This window comes from Cucurbita pepo, chromosome 14, assembly GCF_057944985.1.
Source record: "Cucurbita pepo subsp. pepo isolate OVF chromosome 14, ASM5794498v1, whole genome shotgun sequence".
Taxonomy (NCBI): Eukaryota; Viridiplantae; Streptophyta; class Magnoliopsida; order Cucurbitales; family Cucurbitaceae; genus Cucurbita; species Cucurbita pepo.
In genome coordinates, this window is record NC_141811.1 from 12,582,968 (window position 1) to 12,605,010 (window position 22,043).

Here is a 22,043-nt window from a genome sequence, read left to right on the forward strand (position 1 = left end):
GTGTTTTGGGTTGGTTTGTGTCTCCCTAACATTAGGCGTTTTCTTTCAAGTTAGTCAAATTTTATTATCGACTCGGGCTCAGTGATTGGTATAAAACCATTTTACTTTTTCTAGATTCTTGGGTTCGATTCAGTCGAGATTAACATACTATATTAACGTTTTTGTAATTATAATTATATTAATAAATGTTATACCTTTTTCTTTTGTGATGGATACCATATTTGCAATCAACTACATGTACTTAGACTTGACTTTATTTGTCTCATGTGGACACAAAACCCACATTTTTTTTCAACTTAAAATAAATTATTTTTTACGTTTAATAATAAATATGGTAATTAAATGATATAATTATTTATTTATTATGTCTTTTATTAATACAATGAATAAAGTCGGGTATAAATTGACAATACCTTAAAGTTAAATTGAGACGTATGGAACATTTTTTACCCATTTCAAAATTTACGTGTTTTTCTATTTTACTAAATTTTAAATTCCAACGAAAAACGTCACGGGTCATGTCTTAAATATAGTCATGACTCAATAGGATGATTTACCACCCACGGGAATTAAATTAAAATTAATTATTTAATAATTATAAATACCTAATAAAAATTAAATTTAACGAATAGAAAATTCATAATTAACTTTTATTTATTTATTTATTTATTTATTTATTACGAAAATGAAGTATTTAACACCATCCCTCACCCCATGCCTGTTTTAGCCCTAAATTGGGTAACTGGTGGCCCACTTTCCAGCCTGTAAATAAATTAATTTACCCATTTATTATTTATTATTTATAATAATTTTTATTAATTTTCCGGGAAAAGGGTAAAATCGTAAATTGGGATTCACATGGAGGCCACTGCACTGCCCTTTCTTCTTCCTTGTCTGTAATGGTGTGAGAGTTGTCACTGTGCTTCAACCAGACCTCTCTCTCTTTCTCTCTCCTCCGACAAACCACACCGAACCTGAAAAAGTGAACCAAACTCGGAGAGAGAGAACCAAAGAGATTTTTCCGAATTTCCACATGGAAGACGAAGAGGAATGAGAAGAAACATAATGCAATTTTCCGCAAAGCAATGCTTGACCTGTGACCTCTGAGTTGTGACCATTCATCGTCTCTCTCTGGTAATCAAACAAAAAATCTCTTGATTCTTCATCCATATATGGTTTTTTTTCCTCCATTTTTGATTCTGATATTGCTCTCGAGGTGAAGTAGTTGTAATGGCGGAGGAGTAGAGGTGTGAGAATTTATTGCTGTTTAATGTTTTGCGTTGTTTGCTTTGAATGCTTTTAATACTTTCTTGCAGATTGAAATGCAGTTTGTTTTTCTTTTGAATGCTATTTTTTCTGGTCAATTTATTACGTCGAAAAAGCGATACGATGAAAGGAAAAAGGATATACTAAAGAGGAAGGAATAAAGAGTAAAGACTAAAGAAGAGTTCATCTTCTGATTTCTAGTACTGTGAGTGATGATGTCTTTGTGGATTCTTTTTTCTGATTTGTATGTTTCTTTTTTCTGTTGCAGTTGACATACGTTGTGGTGAGTTTGGGGGCGCCGACGTTGAAGATCTTTCTCTTGGTCTTGTGATTCGGCTTTGTACTAGTACCGATTTTGAAGATCCATTACTGACGACGAACGCCTGAGGAACTACTCGTTCTCTTATAGCATCGTTGTAATCGGTGGCGGTGATCTGATATTTCGAATTGTCTGCCAGGGATTCCGAGCTTTGCTGATTTATATGGACTGAGTTGGAGATTATCGGGGAACTTTGTTTTTGAGCTTTTGAGTTTTTTTGGGGAGTTCGAGTTTGATTGAGAGTTTTGAGAGGCAATTATGTCTTCGTGGGAAACGCTTGGGGATATAGCCAATGTGGCCCAGCTTACGGGCCTTGATGCAGTTCGTTTGATTTCCATGATAGTGAAATCTGCGAGCACTGCACGAATGCACAAAAAGAACTGCAGGCAATTTGCTCAGCACCTGAAGTTGATTGGAAACCTGCTCGAGCAGCTCAAGATCACGGAGCTTAAGAGGTATCCTGAGACTCGGGAGCCTCTGGAGCAGCTTGAAGATGCTTTAAGAAGGTCGTATATATTGGTCAACAGCTGCCAGGACCGCAGCTTTCTCTATCTGCTTGCAATGGGATGGAACATTGTGTACCAATTCCGGAAGGCCCAGAATGAAATTGACAGATATCTGCGCCTTGTTCCTCTGATTACCCTCGTTGACAATGCTCGAGTCAGGGTATTTGATTCTCTCACGACTGTTATTATCTATTTGTTTATTAGCACAATAGGGTCTTGATAGACGCATTTCCACAGCATTTCCCCATGCATGTTGACTTTCTTGCTCTCAATGAAAATGATTTCCTTAATTAAAAAAAGGGGAATTTGAAAAGATCACGGCATAGGAATATATTCAAATTGGAAATAATTGCTAGATGGTTGTGAGCTTTAGGAAGTAAAGCCTGTCATTGAAGAATCACCATAGGGAAATCTACCTCTGTCGTATACTTACTAGTTGAATTTGAATAGTTCATCCAATTTACTGCCTCTTGAATTTGAAGTTTTGCTTGAGATACACATGGTGTCTTTGCTTATTTGATAACATAATCTTGTTATCAACTTCAAATTCGCAGGAGAGACTGGAAGACATTGAAAAGGATCAGTGTGAATATACTTTGGATGATGATGACAAAAGGATTCAGGATGTAATTCTTAACCCGGAACCTTCGAAAGAAGAAGCAATGGTGTTGAAGAAAACTCTTTCTTGTTCTTATCCAAACTTGCCGTTTAACAAGGCACTACAAAAAGAAAGCGAAAAGCTTCAGGTAGAACTACAACGGTCTCAAGCTAATCTGAATGTGGGTGAATGTGAGGTTATCCAACGTTTGATAGATGTCACTGAGTCTGTAGCTGCAACTTCTCTTCCTGAGAAGAATTCACCTGAAAAATCCCATAAAGTAGTGGAAAATACATATGTAGATGACAACAATGGACCTTCATCTGATGGAAGTTTCTATAAGAATACTGATGCTCGGACAACCTCAAGGTCTGCTATTTTCCGTTTTCAGCTTTTCAGTAACAAGGTTCTAAATCACAATCATGTAACTAATGATCTTCACGGAGTTACTCCTGCAGTTTTAAAACAAAAAAGCGAAGATACTAAATTATTGAGTGTTCTATAAAATTTCCATATCACAAATAAATTTCTCTATCATATAATGTACAACCACTTCTGTAGGCCTGTCATGAATTATCAAACTACATGGCTCATCGAGCTTGATATTGCTGTTTTTTTATTTGTTGCAGAAAGAGTTCTGTTTCATCAGGACGTGATCTGCTCTCAACTAGAGGTTCTGATCGGTATGGTGAATGGCACACTGACTTACTCGATTGTTGTTCAGAGCCTTCTCTGTGTATGTTATCCTCCTCTTCTAATTTTTAAAGGTTCATTGATAATGGGTTCTAAAGGAAAGGGGCTGGTTCATTGCTTATAATTCATACATATTCAGTTGGTATTATGGATGACCGAATTGATGAATTTGACATCGAAAGGTTCAAGAGCTCGAATACATTAGACTGATGGTGCTTGAAAAATCTGTTCTCTTTAATCGCAATGTTTCAGTGCAAGTCACATTACTCATTTGTTTTCAGGTCTCAAGACTTTTTTCTACCCTTGTGGGACATTTTCGAGGATTGCTACTGTTGCAACTAATAGGGATACATGTAAGTTAACTTTGTGTCATCAGATTTTCATAAGCAATTAGAGGTGGAACAAAATGTTCTACTCAAATTTATATTCACAAGTTTTACTTACTGTTTCTGCCTTTACCTGAAATGTTTTATTTGAATGAACCACCAGCACCAGCAGAAGCATGTAATGATTTGATGGCATATACATTGATACTATCGTGCTGTTGCTATACTTGCTGTGTTAGAAGAAAGCTTCGCAAGATGCTAAACATCACGGTAGTTCCCTTTTCTGCCTGATTAATTAATCTTCTATTACATTGACAGTTTAGTTGCAGATTAGAGAGGTGTTTCTCTTGTTTTGATCCTTCTTCGATTCTATTTTTTTACATTAGATTTTGGTTTACAGGCATCCAACTTCTAAAAACCTGAATGATTGCTTAACAGTCATAGATTTAGGATTCTACTACTGACTTAACTAAGTTAAGGGCATAACTCTGATACCATGATAAACATCACGTCCTTCCACAATGTTATGATATTGTCCACTTTGAGCATAAACTCTCATGGCTTTGCTTTTGGTTTCCCCAAAATGCCTCATTCCAATTTAGATAATATTCCCTACTTATAAACCCATGACCAACCCTTTAATTAGCCGATGTGGGACTCCTCTCCCAACAATCCTCAACCCTTAAATCGTCAATTGATAAGATTATATGCATAAAGAATTGAATAGAAAAGACAAGGACTGAGATCTGTGTGGCTAATTGACAGGGGGGTTTCGTTGACGACTTTCTCTCTCATGTTATGTGCTGCTGCTGCGCCCTTGTCCAAGAATGGCGAGAAGTCGAGATACGCGGGGTTTACGGTATGGTGAAAGACATTTTTTTCATTATATTCTTTCTGGATGTGGAAACTTTCTGTTAATCTTGGAGTCTTTAGTGTTTGATATAAGAAGGAAAACATGCAGGACCTGAAAAGACTAGAACAAGCCCTCCACCCTCCCAATACATGGAATCCTAAAGTACAGTCAAGACGCATATTCAACGGTTCGTTCGTAGTCTCCTAATAGTTTCGATTCGTGATAGAGTTATGTAATGGATACAGGTAACTCTAGTTGGCATGTAACTGGAAGAGCATACATTGGCATGTTTTTATGTTATTACTCATTACACACCCCCTTACCTATTGTATAGATTTGTTCTTAAATCTTTTACGGTGTTTCTAGTTGATTGTGCTGAGTTCAGCAGTAGATTTTGACCAAAGTTCACAATTGCATATCAATGGGGCCTGCTAGTTCCCTTCAGCTTAGTGTTTTGGCCATTTCTCCTTCTCATGACCATGCTATTATTGATCATATTCTTTCTTCATTATCTCTTTTCAAGTTTCTTATTGTGTGTGTGTTTTGACTTCTCTCTTTTCTCGGTTGATTTAAAGATGAGGATTCAAACCTCTGATCTTTTGATCGATAACATATGTTTTAGTCCGTTAAATTATGCTTGACTTGCAAATTTAAAACTAAGTCAATCTCGAGACCCGTTTCTCATCTATTGTAAAGAGGGTCGGCGGGGTAGTACGTTCTTTTTTGGGATTTATGTGTAGGCAAGGGTAAACTCGAACTCAGATAGGATAGAATTGGGGCGGACTGTGACCAAGAAGCGCTTTTGATGTGCTAAATTTTATTTAAACAATTATGAAATAAGAGTTTGTAAAATGATATGTGAATTGTAAAAGAAAAGTATAATAGTTTAATTTTTATAAAATTTAAAATATATAACTTTTTATTTAGTTATTAAATTTTAGTACATAGGAATAATAATAAGCGTGATGGGCTGATTTAAGTTAAATATTTGTGAGTTTTCTATTTTGTATTTAATAAATATCTAACTTTCTAAAATATTTTTTAAAATAGGTAAATTAAATAGATATAAATTTAAATGTAGAGGAGTTAAGAACCTTATAATTAAAAATAAAAAAAGAAAGTGAATTAAAATAACCGCCGGGCAGCGGCTGGCCCTGTGGCAAGAATCTATATAAACCGGTTCTTGGAAACCCAAAGTCCTCCAACTTTTCTTCTTCGTCCTCTTCTTCACAAAAATCACCATCAATTTTTCTGCTAATCCAAATCCAAATCCATGTCCTCCTCCAAGAAGATTACTCTCAAGAGCTCCGATGGCGAGTCTTTTGAAATCGATGAGGTCGTTGCTCTCGAGTCTCAGACCATCCGCCACATGATCGAGGACGATTGCGCCGATAACGGCATCCCTCTTCCCAACGTCACTAGCAAGATCCTCGCCAAGGTCATCGAGTACTCTCACAAGCACGTCGATGCTTCCTCCGCCGATCCCCGCGTGTCTGAAGAGGATCTCAAGGCCTGGGACCGCGACTTCGTTAATGTCGACCAAGCCACTCTTTTCGATCTCATTCTGGTAACCTTTTCTTCCTGCTTTAGATCGATCGACTCGATTTTCTAGGGTTTACCTGGTTCCTATGGTTTTTTTTTCTTCAAGAATTTGACTCGGCAAACAATCGCTTTGATCTTCTTTGTCGCTGATTACTGTTCTTCTTTATCTGTTATATCTGTATCGACGTTTGTAATTGTGCTAGGGCTTGGTACTGTTTGATGTTTTGGAAATGGAAAGTTCGTTCAAAGGAAAAGTTCAACTGGAAATTGTTTAGTATTGTTGATCAATTGGTATGGTGCCTAAGTAATGGATTAAGATTCAATAGGACGAGCATGGTCTTTTCACTTTGATGATTGAAGACGGTGATGCAAAATGCTTTCGGCATCATTATCCTTTGTCCTTCATGTTGAGATTGGGGTTAATGGACATCTGTATTTGGCGTCATATTGAAATGATTGTTGCTTAGGTTAATCTTCGTGGTTCTATATTTAAGCCGTGTTCTTGTTGCAGAGAATTCCAAGCTGCCTGGGGATTCATTCTTGACTATTATTATTCTTGATAATTTCTTGATTTGGCGCCATATAAAATTCTCTCCTATATTCTACTCTGCAGGCTGCAAATTATCTGAACATCAAGAGCTTGTTAGACCTGACATGCCAGACCGTAGCTGACATGATCAAGGGAAAGACCCCAGAGGAGATCCGAAAGACCTTTAACATCAAGAACGATTTCACACCTGAGGAAGAGGAGGAAGTTCGCAGGGAGAATCAGTGGGCTTTTGAATGATTTGAAGTCTCATAAGAGTGCTCAAGGATCTTGATCAATAAGGTCTGTACATGGTAGTAGTATTCGATCTCTGTTGTATTCACATAGTTTGTGAAAATGGTACTGTATGAACCTAATCATAATTGTATCATGATCATGTTTGTGTGAGGAATGCATTGACTACCTAATTGTCTCATACCATCATTATGTTAAATTTTGATAGTAGCCTATGCTCAAGATATCTTGTCTCCCCATAATTCAAGCCTTGTGAGGGAAGGGAGGAAGCTATGTTGCCTAGACTCTCTTCTCAATTCTCACTACTCGACTTTATTTTTGTGTTTCTTTCTTGTTGCTTGACGCTCTGTTCCACTTCCATCGAACTTATGTGCTCTGTGTTTGTCATCGGACTTCTTTGTTATGTGTTTGTTGTTGGACTTCTCTGCTCGTGCGCTCAGTTGTCCTTAGACTTATTAGTTCGGTTCAACATTTGTCAACTTTGGTAATTGGTTCTGCCTTTGCCTTTGGTTCTTGATTTTAGAATAACTCGAAAATAGAGGGTGTGTTGGGTTGGATTGTAAAAATTTTCAAGTTGGGTTGAGTTACCAATCCAACCAACCCGAATTTTTGGGTTGGTCCAAACAAAATCTCTCAACCTAACATGAATCATGTGTACCCCTAATTTGTTTGGTTAATTTTTGACCAATTGAACAATAGAGATGTTACTCAAGTTGAAATTCAACAATAGAGATGTTACTCAAGTTGGGTTTGAAAATTTGTTAAATTCATTCCTCGTGTCTTTAACACAAAGTTAAGCATACTTGTTTAAACACAAAGTTAAGCATACTTGTTTGAGAATGCAATATCAAGGACTATTTGTGGGACTCATTCCCCCTCTCACAAGTTTAGAATGTATGTCCACCAATGATTTCTACACAGAAATTATTTGCATGAATTGTGCTAATTCACTAAGTTTCAACCAAGCTTGTATGTTACTTAATCTTAAGGTTAAGTAAGAACCTTAAGTGAACGACACAAATGATTGAATGATCCAAGTGTGAATTCAAGTTCAACGGTTCAAGCTCACTTTTAGTAGCAGATATTGTCCTTATAAAGAATGTGTGCTAGGGAGAAGTTACTACACCTTTAAAAGAAATGCTTTGTTGATCTCACAATTTTCTTTTGTTCTTCTCTCCAATTAATGTGAGATCTCACAATCTATCCCCTTAGAGGAACGTCTTCGTAGGCACTTATTCCCTTTTCCAATCGTAGGATCCCCCCAATCCTCTCTTTTGGGGCCCAGTGTCCTTGTGGCATACCTCTTTGTGTCCACCCTCTTTGGGGCTCGGCCTCGGTGTATCCCTCATATCTGGCTTTGATACCATTTGTAACCACCCAAGTCCTTCTGGATTTCCCCTACCCAAGTCCTTCTGGATTTCCCCTCGAAGTTTTTAAAACGCATTTGCTTAGGAGATGTTTCCACACCCTCATAAAGAATGATTCATTTTCTTTTCCATCCGATGTGGAATCCGATGGTAACAATTTTAACTAACAACAAAACTCTGGTATCCAAGTCTTAAAGTGTACGAACAAAGAGAGAAAAAAAAGAAGTTTTGAAGAAGAATGGAGGCCTTCTTCTTTCCCTTTTATGGCTGCAAATCTCGCTTCTTCTCAAATAGTAAGGCTAAGGCAATCAAAGCAGTTTGGTGGTCAAGTTTCCTTCAAGTTTGGGTAATCAAAGAAAGTAGTGCAGATTGGTGGTTGATGCCAATGTTAAAGCTTACACTAAATGGACCTTAAAACCAACCAATAACACATAACCTTTACTATTAGAAAGCTCAAAAGTAACTCTCCTGTTTAGGTGGCAACCACTTTGTGTATGACCCTTTACAATCCTCCTCCTCCTCCTCCTCCTCCTCCTCCTTCTTCACCAATCCAACCACTCCTAACCCACGCAACATGTATGAAACACACTTAAAAACACCCAGCTGATGCATTCCAATTCTCTTCATTGATGACACATGGTTCTCAACAAGCTCTTCTTCTTCTTCTACAACAACCTCATCGGCTTCCGAACCAGCCCGACACTCAAGCAAGCAACCCCGCTTCCTTGTAGTGCCGATTCGAGCCTTCGACCTACGACACCTGATGATTGTGTCGCAGCTCTTTCGAGCCCTGAGAAGGCATTGGAAGGCGAGACATGTTGCGTATGCTTGTCGAGTATGGGGAACAAGGACAAAGACGAGAGAATTGGCACGAGTGTTCTTCCTTGCTCGCACGAGTTTCATAAGATATGTCTCGATCGATGGTTCGAAGAGTGTCGGAGAACTTGTCCGATATGTCGATATTCAATGGAAGGAGGAGGGAATCATGAAGATGGGAGTAATCAAATGCTGACGGATGAGATGGTGATATGGTTTTCTTCTTTCCACACCTCTGGTTTTTGAGCTTCCCTTTTGAGATCCCAACAAGGTTTAAATCAATATGATTTGACCAATGTGAGTTGGATGGCTCTAACTTCACAATATATCACTTAAAGTTTGTAATTTGTACATAACTTAAAACAAGTGGAGCCATTCAAATACATGTCAAATCTGTTGGTGTTATGGGTGATGGGAGAATCATAATTTAGCTCAAATTCCCAACTTTTTAAAGCAATTATGCCTAACTTTTAGTGGCTATTATGAGCTATCGTTATTTTCCGTTCAATTTTAAAATAGTACTTAACTATGACCGGATTGACGTTGGTTTGTTCTAAACACTATTTGAGTACGTGGGCTAATTAATGTGCACTGCTCGATCGATCTCAAAGAAATACAATTTATTTGACCCTATAACAATTCGTTATTAAGAAAGTCGTAGAATTATATCCCATGTATTGTTTTGTTCAAACATATTATGAAATGTTACTAGCCGACCTTTAGTGAGATTGCGACACGTGACCATTTTTATTAGTTTCTTCCGTGTTATAACATAAATTAGGTTATATTTGGTTGGTAGGCTTAAACTTTGAAATTTGTTTTAAAAATTACCCTTTTACTTTGAAATTGATCTAAAAGTATTTTTTTCTTTCGCAACAAAGAATGAAAATTAGCGTAACGACCAATGAATAAAACCTTACAAATGTATGGAAGATTAAGATCACTACTACGATTCATTTCATTTGAATGACGTTGTAAATGATGTCATGTATGCCTTTCATTTGGTAACAGCTCAAGCTTAGTGTTAGCAAATATTGTCTTCTTTGCACTTTCTCATTCGTGCTTCCCTTCAAGGTTTTGAAAACTCATATGTTACCGAGAGGTTTCTACATCTTTATTCCGTCAAATTCCATCTTATTTTAATGAAAAAACTCTACAAAGATATTTTTTAAAACAATTTCATATTTTTTGAGGTAGTTGCATTATTTACACATGAAATTAAAACGGTGAGCGATGAGATTTGGTTCGACTAAGTTTAGCGGTTCGATTCTCACCGAACCGAACCAACTAGGTTGGTGGTTTGTCATTGTTATTATTTGTGGCACTTATTGTGGAAACAAAGGGAATAGCATAGGAATTGCCTTCTCTGCAGCATGGCTTTACCTACGCCTGTGGCTGAGCATTTCAGCCTATGATTCACATCAAACTGCCTATTCTCTCTCTCTCTCTCTCTCTCCATTTTTATTGAGTGTTTTCCTCACTTCATAATATGTATTTAAGAAAAGTAAATCAACAGTTAGACAAACGTTTTCAGCATCTTTAACGGGTCTTTAACGGGTCGAGAGTAATCGGGAACGTGCAAAAAGGGGTTTTGGAAGAATGAATTTTGAAAACTCGTGTTTAGGATACGAAAGTTTGAAATTTATAATTTGTTTTTGGGTAATGAGTCGAGAGTACTCGAGAACGTGCAAAAAGGGCTTCAAAAGAATGAATTTTGAAAACTCGTGTTTAGGGTACAGAAGTTCGGAGTTCAGAATTCGTTTTTGGATAACGGGTCGAGAGCGCTCGAGAGTGTGCAAAAAGGGGTTTCAAAAGAATGAATTTTGAAAACTCGTATTTAGAATACAAAAGTTTGAAATTTAGAATTCGTTTTCACGTGCAAGAGTTTGCTTCAACATGATTAGTATCACGAACAAGGTACGATCACGTCTATCTCTCGAATAAATCGTTTAGAAAACAAAGTAAAAAGGTTGTTTTTTTAGGTTTGTAGAGGAGGGGGACAAGGCTTTTGAGCTTAGACATGAGAGGAAAACAAAAAGAAATTAGAATAAAGAGAAGGACAATAATAGAACCACCTAACCTAATAGTGACATAACAAAAGTTAATAATGTAGGGATGACATACTAAATTATTTTCTTACATTTCTCTATCTCTATCCTCTTTTTTCTCGACAAAGGTACGATAAAAAAATTTATACTTTATCGATTGAATTGTTTTTCGACATTAAATTTATTCTTTTGTTCCCTTTTGGTGACGTGTTATAACGTTTCTTCATGAACGAAGGTATAACAATCTAATGTGATATTCGAGACCGAAGATACGTAAATATGAACGTTAAGAACAACTTAAAAGAATCGAAAGTTATTACTTATATGGTTATACCAACAAGGTACATTTTTTTTTTTTTGGACGACCACCTAAATTTTTTTTCTTAGAAACATGTGAATGAGGACAAAACATGTTGAAATGAACTTCTCTCTCTCAAGCTGTTCGAGACAAATAAGACCACGTAGCCAGGTCGTGGGGATGTAAGGGAACGCTCGAGCTATCAAGGGTCAATGTTTGGTTATAACTTCTAATCCAAATTTTGAACTTGAGACGTTGAACTAGAGATTGATTCCAATGAACCCGAAACCTGAAAAATTACCACGTGACTAGGTTGTATGGATGTAAGGGAACGCTCGAGCTATCAAGGGATCGATTTTGGATTATAACTTCAGATCCAAATCTTGAACTTGATACATTGAACCAGAGATTGATTCCAATGAACCCGAAACCTGAAAAATTACCAGTGACTAGGTTGTAGGGATGTAAGGGAACGCTTGAGCTATCAAGGATCGATTTTGGGTTATAACTTCTGATCCAAATCTTGAACTTGATACATTGAACTAGAGATTGATTCCAATGAACCCGAAACCTGAAAATTACCACATGACTAGGTTGTAGGGATGTAAGGGAACGCTCGAGCTATCAAGGGGTCGATTTTGGATTATAACTTCTGATCCAAATCTTGAACATGAGACGTTGAACTAGAGATTGATTCCAATAAACCCAAAACCTGAAAATTACCACGTGACTAGGTTGTAGGGATGTAAGGGAACGCTCGAGCTATCAAGGGGTCGATTTTGGATTATAACTTCTGATCCAAATCTTGAACATGAGACGTTGAACTAGAGATTGATTCCAATAAACCCAAAACCTGAAAATTACCACGTGACTAGGTTGTAGGGATGTAAGGGAAGGCTCGAGCTATCAAGGGGTTGTTTTTAGGTTATAACTTCTGATCCAAATCTTGAACTTGAGATTGATTCCAATGAACCCGGAACTTAAGAATAAGACCACGTGACCAGGTTGTGGGGATGTAAGGGAATGCCTGGGCTATCAAAGGTCGATTTTGGATTATAACTTCTGATCCTAATCTTGAACTTGAAACGTTTGATCTAAAATCGAATCCGAGATGCTTGAAATTAGGGTAAGAAATAAAGTGGTGGGTCATAAAAACACCCACTAGGGGTAAAAAAGAAGGCTCAAAATCTTTAACCCACAAAGATCCAAATTGAATTGAGTCAAATCAAAGAGGGAAAGCACACCATTTGATGCCCTGCAGACATGTGTCTCACTCCTTTTCCCACCATGTAAAGTGCTCCATCCAATTCATTTCAACTACTAATTAGCCTCACCTTATCTCCACCAAGTGATTTCCTAAAACCCTCTCTCCACATCTTGTCATTTCTTCTGCTCCAAGTTCTTGTGTATTTGTTCATGTTGACCCCAATTTGGTTGTATCCTCAAATATATTCCCTTCATTTCCCCCATGAATCACATAGACAATGAAATAAGTGTGAGAGGTAAATATGATATTGAAGTCTTTTAACTCTATATGCAAACAATGACCAAATTATCAATCTAATACGACCTAACTAGGGTAGTTCTGATTGCACAAGTTTATCGTCATCCTCCGACATTTATATGAGTAACCCTAAATGAGTTCCAAGAAACACGAACGATATTTAGAACAAAACTCATGTGTTGAATTGTGAGATCACACATTGGTTGGAGAGGGGAACGAAGTGTGGAAACCTCTCCCTAACAGACGCATTTTAAAACGGGAAGCCTAGGGAAAGCCCAAAAAAGCAATATCTAGTAGAGGTGGGTTTGAGCTGTTATAAATGATATCAGAGCCAGTCACTAGGTGGTGTGCCAGCAAGGACGTTGGGCTCTCAAGAGGGTAGATTGTGAGATCTCACATCGGTTGGAGATGAGAACTTCCTTATAAGAGTATGATTGTGAGATCCCACATCGGTTGGAAAGGGGAACGAAACATTCATTATAAGGGCGTGATTGTGAGATCCCACATCGGTAGGAAAGGGGAACGAAACATTCCTTATAAGGGTGTGATTGTGAGATCCCACATCGGTAGGAAAGGGGAACGAAACATTCCTTATAAGGGCGTGATTGTGAGACAATCCCACATCGGTTGGAGAGGGGAACAAAACATTCCTTATAAGGGTGTGATTGCGAGATCCCACCCTCATCGGTTGGAGAGGGGAACGAAACATTTCTTATAAGGGTGTGATTGCGAGATCCCACATCATAAGAGTGTGGAAACCTCTCACTAACCGACACGTTTCAAAAGACGTACATGAACTGTGCTTACCTTTGAAGAACAACAGTCTTAGCGAGAAGATAGGATAGAGTGAGATCTTTTTTCTTTTCTTCTTTTGAATCCTTTTTAGAGTATAAGGTGAGGAGTGAGGTAAGTCCTTTTGCTTTATGGAAGAAAAAGAAAGAGCATAGAAGAATATGATGTGTAAAATGAAATAATGAAGTGAAAGAAAGGTTTAGCTTAGTTTGCAAAGAAATGTGATAGTGGTGGATAAGATAAAAGGACAATATAACTCAATAACTCTTCAAAACAAGTAGAAAGTTATGCACTTTTCCTTTTCTACCCACTAGATTCCCTTCCATATTTTCTATCTCTTCCATTTTCCCTGGTCCACCCATTTGTGCATTTTGATCCCCGAGATATTTCCTCCCTCCATTATTCGTCCTTCCTCACTAAACAATCGTCCACTTCACGATTCTAATAAACTTACCTTCCTCTACTCTCCATCTCCACATAACAACACTAAAACGTTGAAATTCTCATTTCTGTTATTTACGTTCGGTGTCGTGTACAAACAACGAAGTCGAGCCCTCGATGGGTTTCGTATGCTTCTCGATATTAGGGTTTTCTACTATTTTGGCTTACTTTTAAGGTTAGCAATTGAAGGTATTATATGTTGATGCCTTAAGTATGAATGGCTTTGACAAATTAATTTAGATTATAAATATATATGAATCTTTGTTCTTTCTTCATGTGGGTTTTTCATGGTTTTGAATATTATTGCCCTTTTTGCTTTTTTCCCCTTTTAAATCCTCTAAATCAACATCACACACCAACATTCATATTATTTTTTTTAAGTTTAGTCCCTAAAACTTTCGGATTATAAATTTAGTCCCTAAACTTTTGAGAAATTGGAATTCAAAATCTTTAATTATGAACGGTTAAACCGTTTGAGCTACGAGCTAATTCACCACCCGTCGATTTTCTATTTAAAACATCACTTACCAACTTAGTCGACGAATCAAACTAGCTAATGCATTGATAATGCTCGCAACGGTTTGAAAATTCAAATATTTTCCGTTGTTCAAACCCGACACTAGTAACGCAGTATTCATATCGAACAAAATTAAAGTCAAAAGACAATGGACTTTTATGTAGCTATGAGCTTGATGAGGGTTGAAAATTAGTGTCTTTGTTAAATTTTTGTTCCTAAATAACAAAAGGGTTTTTCTGCAAACATCAGAAATTCCTTCCTTTTCATCCCCACAAAATTAACTTCACATATTGATATAATTCCCAAAAAAACCCTCTGTTCCTAAAACGGCGCCGTTGAGGTCCTCTGCAGCCTGTGCTTCCTTGACGTTTGCGCCGTCGCAGCTGCTCGGAGCTGCCAGACACAACCGTCGTTTTAAGGTTTCTTGTCTTTTTGTAATAAAAATAAATATTAAAAAAAAAAAATTAATTTAATTTAATTTACCTCTTCGTGCTGTCTCCTTAATCTTGCATTTTCCTCCATTAAATGTGCCACTTCAAGCTCCAGCTCGTTTGTGTAAGCCTGTGGATTAAACCCAATAAAAAATTATTAAAATTAAGTTATTTTACAATTATTTATTTATTTATTTATTTTTAAATTGTGTATTTGTTTAACCTGTTTTCGAGCACGAGATCGGGCGGCGGATTCCCGATTTTTGATCATGCGTTTCTGCCGCCGGTCGCCGGAGTTATTCGAGTCAGAATCAGGGACCCTTTTCTTAGCGAAAGGCGGTGGGCCGAGGACTTGGTCAAAGGGGCTGTGGAAGGCGGCGGAGGCAGAGGAAGGGTTCGGGTGGCAGAAGTGGGCGGCGGCGACGGCGGCGTGATCAGGGAAATGCAATTCGCGGGTGGAATTCAAGGACAAGACAGTGGGTGGAGGAGCAACGGCAGCGACGGCAGCAGCGGCGGCGGCGGAGGAGGAGTCAAGTTTTGAAGTGGAAGAAGAGAGGAAGTCTTGGAGGATGATGTGACGGAAGTTGGCGGCGGAGTGGTGGTGGTGGAGGTGGAGGCTGATGGGAGTAGCGGCGGCGGAGGGGAAATCATGGTCGGAACGGGAGTGGAGAGAGGAGAGATTAATGTCTTTCCAAACCTCTTCCATGGAAGAACAAAAAGTTGAGAGCTTTGAAGTTAATGGAGGAAAGAAATGGTGGGTTTTTAATGGTGGCTCTCGAAATTGCATAAGGAGAGAGAAAGCGAGGAGAGAGAGAAAGAGAGGAGAGAGAAAGCGAGGAGAGAGAAAGCGAGGAGAGAGAGAGAAGGCAAAGTACTTAGATAAGTAAGACAAGTAAGTTTGTTTGGAACAGAGTACGGTATGTTTTGGAAAGACATATTATTTCATTCTTTCAACTCTTCCTCTTTCTTTCCCCCCCTCCCTTCCATCTTATCTACGGTTCTACTTCTTCCAACTAGGGTTAAGAGGAAGGGTTATTATGTTTCCGGTCTCCGTTTACGACCCGAACCCTAAGTTTAAACGAACTAGGTTGGAGTATAGTGAAAACTTGCAAAGTTCGACAACCAATCTCAACATAACTCAACTCAAGAACCCTAAGTTTAAAGGAATTAGGTTGCAGTACTGGGAGAACTCGCAAGTTTTAGACAACCAATTTCAACGTCGTTCAACTCAGGAATTAGAACCCTAAATTTAAAAGAATTAGGTTGGAGTACTATAGAAACTCGCAAGGTTTGATAACTAATTTTAACATAGTTCAACTGATTAAGATACAATGGTTAGATATTCGAATCTATCTATTCCAGTTGTTGAACCGAACACAAGAACAAAAACCCTGATCAACATGGATGAATGAATGACTATTTTGTTTGAGGGTAAGATTGTTGAGCTGTGTGTCACGGTCATGCTTGTCTAGGGCGTGTTGCCCGTTACGGCATGCTCATGTCACGCTGAACCTTTTATTTAATTTAATGTTGTATTATCTTACTATTTCATTTTCTATTTGTATGATTTGGTGAAATCATGTCTAGGCATGCCAATCCTGAATCGCCTCAAAATGTACTATAGGGGGGTGTGACTAGTTGTTAACTTCTCCCCCTGATTTTGTATGACATTTGGCAAAATCACGTCTAGGACTACTAGACCTGAATCACTTCAAAATGTACTATAGGGGGATGTGACTAGTTGTCGAATTCTCCCTATCGAAAAAGTTATATGCTACATTAAGTCATTATGTTGCCTTTCAAACTCGCTTTCAAAAATCTCTCTGCTCCCGTTTTCTAAAACCCACTTCTCAAATGGGGTCAGAGGTTTGAGCATACATTGTCCGGTCATAGACGACGTGAATACAAATTGGCTCAACTCACTTAGTATTGGGAGTAAGTGCCGCACAATTACAAAGCCCGCTACAAAAAAAAGTGTGATTGTGACACAGTATACACAAACTATCTTTATAAACGAAGATGTTTTAGGGATAAAAGTAAGAATTTAGCTGAAATTTCAAATTTTGATCTTCTTTCCACTCGACTTTCACGACTTCACTAATTAGTATACCTTTCACGAAAAAGTTGAAATTTTTGGATATATGTCAAAATTTTAAAATTTTTTAACAGATATCTAAAATTAAAAAATTAAAAATTAAAAATATTTTATTAGACCAAAAGGAAAGAATTTAATTAATTAGAAGTGATTTTGGGCCAAATATGGGAAAGGGAAAATGAAATATATAAATATATATATATATATTTGGATAAAAAAGACATTTTTTCTTTGAAAGCTCAAAAAAGACGGATTCCAAAATGAGCGGACAAATTCCGTGGCTGTAATTGCAACACGTGGACAAGGCAGAGCAGCCACGTGAGAGAAACACAGGAAGAGAGAGAACGGCGTCGTTTAGTATTTGGGAGTGGGCGTTGCCACTGGTTGGCACTGGAGACTACATGTCGTACGAGACTGCAAAAACAGACGACGACAGTAACCCCCAACAACATACGCTTGTCCGGTGGTTCACCACCTGTCGTCTCCCCCTCATATTACTACCAAATTACTTTTGTCTATTTTTTTTTTTTTTTTTTTTATATATATATTCTTATAATTATCTACGGTAACGTGCTTATGATTTAACACCCCGTTTGGGGTCAGCGTCATCACTGGCACTCGTTCCTCTCTCAAATCGATGTGTGATTTCACAAACCACCTCCATTCAGAGTCCAACGTCCTCGTTGGAACACTGCCTAATGTCCGGTTCTAATATCATTTGTAACAAGCCAAGCCCACTGCTCGCACGTAATGTCCTCTTTAGACTTTCATTTTTGAGCTTCCTCTCAAAGTTTTTAAACACAGTTATGTTAGGGAGAGGTTTCCACACCCTTATAAAGAATGTTTTGTTCCCCTCTCCAACTGATGTGGGATCTCACAATTCACTCCCTTCGAGTCCAATCCTAGCTGGCATTCGTTCCCCTCTTCAATCGACGTGGGATCTCACAAACCACCTCACTTCGAAGCCGAACGTCTTTGTTGGCACACAACCCGATATCCTGGTCTAATACCATTGTAACAAGCCAAGTTAAGTCCACTGTTAGCACATACTGTCTTGTTTGGTCTTTTCTTTTCGAATTTCCCCCCAAAGTTTTTAAAACGTCTATTAGAAAGAGGTTTCTAATATAAACATGATTTTATAAATAACCGTCCACTTATTATTATTATTATTATTATTATTTTATTTTTGTTGCAAAATTATAAATTAGAAAATAAAGAATGGAAAGAAAAATATTATGCTTTCAGCTGGTTTCATAGACTGGACCACAAATCCGACAATAAATCCGACAATAATGTCGTCAAATAATATAGAAAACAATATATATATTTATATTATATCCAATTGAAATATTAAAAAATGATAAAATTGTTTTTTAAAAAAGGCTGATTTGATTGATTCAATGTTGTGGTTTAGGGTGTGGAAGAAGAACTGTACAGCCTCCCTACCCCTTTCAGTCTGCCATGGAACAAGACAATCCCATATGGCTTTGCCGCCATTGGACACTAAACTAACCACAACCATATTAATACTAATTAATACCACTAGAAGTGTTCGTGTCTTGTATTGAGTCGGGTTGACACGGTTTATTTCAACTCAAAAGATATCGTTAATGTAGCATTCCTTACAAGGGTGTGTAACCATCTCCTTAATAGACATGCAACGATACGTAACGGGTTAAAGCGGACAATATCTACTAGCGGTGAGCTTGAGCTGTTACAAATGGTATTAGAGCTAGACACTGAACCTCTAAGGGAGTGAATTGTGAGGTCCCACATCACTTGAAGAACGAAACGAAATACTTTTTATAAAAGTGTGGAAACCTCTTCCTAACAGACACGTTTTAAAACCGTGGGGCGGGATTGAATTGTTACGAATGGTATTAGACCCAGACACTAATGCTGGACCCCAAGGGGTGGATTGTGAGGTTTTATATCAGTTGGAGAAGGGAACGAAACATTCCTTATAAATGTGTGGAAACCTCTTCCTAACAGACACATTTTAAAACCGTGGGACGAGGTTGGGGTGTTAGAAATGGTATCGGAACCAGATACCAGACGGCTCTCCGAGGAATAGATTGTAAGTTCTCACATTAGTTAAAACTGTGGGGCGGAGTTGTACTGTTACGAAGGGTCCTGTCTTGAATCCTTTTTGTGTTCTTTTGACTTAGTTTTTTTTTGTAAGAGATTCTTTGGATTGCTGAGAAGAAGAGTGGTGGGGGGCCTTTTGTTTTGGAGGTGGTTTTGAGTTAATAATATCACTTTGTTTCTTGGAAAAGTTCATTGCCCAGAATCTAATACCCAACCTGCTCTCTTTTCTTACACTTTCTCAGAGACTTCACTAACTTAATCATTACTACCCCTTTTCAGATTTCTTTTCTTTACATCTTGCCAATGACTCAATAACCAAGTTCGTGCTGGCTTGTCCCGGTTCGGTCTAATTTTGGACACGGGATAGAAAATGTTGATTCCGTGTCTAACCCTAATCCCATCTTTATTCACTTTAGCTCATTCGTGTCTAATCATGATCTTATCTCTATTCAATCTAGCTCATTCATGTCTAATCCTGATCTTATCTCCATTCAGTTTAATTTTGGACACCGGGTAGAAAATGTTGATTTCGTGTCTAACCCTGGTCTCATCTCTATTTGGTCTAGCTCATATGTGTCAACCCTGACCTCATCTCTGTTCAGTCTAATTTTGGACACGGGACGAAAAATATTGATTTCGTGTCTAACCTTGATCTTATATCCATTTAGTCTAGATCCTTCATGTCTAATCCTATTCTCATATCTGTTCAGCCTAATTTTGGACACGGGACAAAAAATATTGATTTCGTGTCTAACCATGATCTTATCTCCATTCGGTCTAGCTCATCTGTGTCTAACCCTGATCTCATCTCTATTCAGTCTAATTTTGGATACTGTGACAAAAAATATTGATTTCGTGTCTAACCCTGATCTTATCTCCATTTGGTCTAGTTCATTCGTTTCTAACATTGATCTCATCTCTATTCCGTCTAGCTCCTTCGTATATAACCCTGATCTCATCTATATTCAGTCTAGCTCATTCGTGTCTACCCTGATCTCATCTCTTTTCGATTTAATTTTGTACACTAACGAAAATATTGATTTCGTGTCTAACCCTGATCTTATCTCCATTAGGTCTAGCTCATTCGTGGCTAACCCTGATCTTATCTCCATTAGGTCCAGCTCATTCGTGGCTAACTCTGATCTTATCTCCATTCGATCTAGTTCAAGCGTGTCTTTAGGTTATCTTGGACTTTGATAGGTACGTATCTAATAATATAATATGTTATCTTCCACTCAATCTCATTCCACTTCAATTATAATATAACATAAGATTAAGATGAAATAAGAATTCCAAACATCCAAATTTGGAGTTGATGAAAGGTTGATTAAAGAAAGAGAGTTAAATTGGAAAACCAAATGAATGTAAACAAGTACAAATAAAAGTTAAAGAAGAAAGAAGTTGTCAGAGGTGAGAGAGTGTAGTCAGTGTTTGAGCTAAGAGACAGATGTGAGATGAAGATAGCTCTGTCCCAAACATGTTGGTTGTACAGTACTTTGTCTGTCTAAACCCACTCTTCTTCCACCTTCTTCCTTCTTCTTCCTCTGTTCATCATCAAATCTCTCACCAACTCTCCACTCTTTCTTAGATCATCAAAATCTATTCCATTCCAAACCCTCTTTCTCTTCGTATCATTTCAATACAAATGGGGTTTTGTTTTTCCACAAAATGGTCTTGATTATCCTTTGTGTAACTTATTACGACATAGATGTTGGTGTTTTCGAATATCCGTTTTGACCTGTTACATGTTGCTGTTAGTCTCACGGTTTTGAAATGCTTCTACTAGGGAGAGGTTTTCACACACTTGTAAGGAGTGTTTCGTTCCTTCTTCAATTGATGTGAGATCTCACAATCCTCCCTCGGTACACTGCCTGGTGTTTGGCTCTGATAACATTTGTAACAACTTAAGTTCACTACTAGTAGATGTTGTCTACTTTGCCCTGTTACGTATCGCCGTTAGTCTCATGGTTTTAAAATGCGTTTACTAAGGAGAAGTTTTCACACCCTTATAGGAAATGATTCGTTCTCTCTCAAATTGATGTGAGATCTTATAATTCACTCCTTTGGGGGTCAGTGTTCTCGTTGGCACATTGCTTGGTGTCTGACTCTATACTATTTGTAACAACCCAAGCCCACCACTAGCTAATAGTGTCTATTTTGGCATCAGCCTCATGGTTTTAAAATGCGTCTACTAGAAAGAGGTTTTCACACCCATATAAGGAATGCTTCGTTCCTTCTTTAACTGATGTGAGATCTCACAATCCTCCCCCCTTGGAGGTTAGTGTTCTCGTTGGCACACTGCTTGGTGTCTGGCTCTGATACCATTTGTAACAACCTAAGCCCACTACTAGTAGATGTTGTCCACTTTAACCTACGTATCGACATTAGTCTCATGGTTTTAAAACGCGTTTACTAAGGAGAGGTTTCCACACCCTTATAAGAAATTATTCGTTCTCTCTCCAATTGATGTGAGATCTTACCATCCACTCCTTTTAGGGTCAGTGTTCTCATTGGCATACTGCCTGGTGTCTGACTCTCATACTATTTGTAACAACTCAAACCCACCTCGTGGTTTTAAAATGGGCCTACTAAGGAGAAGTTTTCACACTCTTATAAGGAATGCTTCGTTCCCTCTCTAACCAATGTGAGGTCTCACACTTTAAATGTCTAAAGAAGACTAGACTTTCGTGTTTGTGTTTATCTCGTTCTTGAAATTTTATGAACATGTAATAAGTTATGGAACGTTCAAGTTCAAAATTGTT

At 37.9% G+C, this 22,043-nt stretch overlaps 4 protein-coding genes across 5 annotated transcripts; 3 read left to right on the top strand and 1 right to left on the bottom strand.

Moving 5' to 3' along the window:
- Positions 1-891: 891 nt before the first annotated feature.
- Positions 892-5,010, top strand: LOC111810262 (cell number regulator 13). Of its 2 annotated transcripts, none has more exons than XM_023696917.2 (8): positions 892-1,247; positions 1,535-2,251; positions 2,646-3,058; positions 3,319-3,425; positions 3,664-3,735; positions 3,872-3,978; positions 4,474-4,567; positions 4,670-5,010. In XM_023696917.2, exons 2-8 carry the CDS (start codon positions 1,844-1,846, stop codon positions 4,720-4,722), a joined length of 1,254 nt encoding a protein of 417 aa, XP_023552685.1. In that variant the 5' UTR covers positions 892-1,247; positions 1,535-1,843; the 3' UTR covers positions 4,723-5,010. The 2 variants fall into 2 exon arrangements, with proteins under 2 accessions (XP_023552685.1, XP_023552684.1); XM_023696916.2 differs by having other exon boundaries at positions 892-1,134.
- A 736-nt stretch (positions 5,011-5,746) lies between these two features.
- Positions 5,747-7,065, top strand: LOC111810924 (SKP1-like protein 1A). Its single transcript, XM_023697773.2, has 2 exons — positions 5,747-6,128; positions 6,717-7,065. The coding sequence occupies exons 1-2, from the start codon at positions 5,835-5,837 to the stop codon at positions 6,888-6,890; spliced, it is 468 nt and encodes a 155-aa protein (XP_023553541.1). The 5' UTR covers positions 5,747-5,834; the 3' UTR covers positions 6,891-7,065.
- Positions 7,066-8,624: 1,559 nt separating this feature from the next.
- LOC147789603 (uncharacterized) lies at positions 8,625-9,686 on the top strand. Its single transcript, XM_087117708.1, has one exon. The coding sequence runs from the start codon at positions 8,888-8,890 to the stop codon at positions 9,311-9,313; it is 426 nt and encodes a 141-aa protein (XP_086973834.1). The 5' UTR covers positions 8,625-8,887; the 3' UTR covers positions 9,314-9,686.
- A 5,113-nt stretch (positions 9,687-14,799) lies between these two features.
- Positions 14,800-15,967, bottom strand: LOC111810673 (protein FD). The gene is made up of 3 exons (XM_023697416.2): positions 15,322-15,967; positions 15,151-15,228; positions 14,800-15,060 (listed from the first exon to the last, which is right to left on the bottom strand). The coding sequence occupies exons 1-3, from the start codon at positions 15,883-15,885 to the stop codon at positions 14,989-14,991; spliced, it is 714 nt and encodes a 237-aa protein (XP_023553184.1). The 5' UTR covers positions 15,886-15,967; the 3' UTR covers positions 14,800-14,988.
- Positions 15,968-22,043: the final 6,076 nt, after the last annotated feature.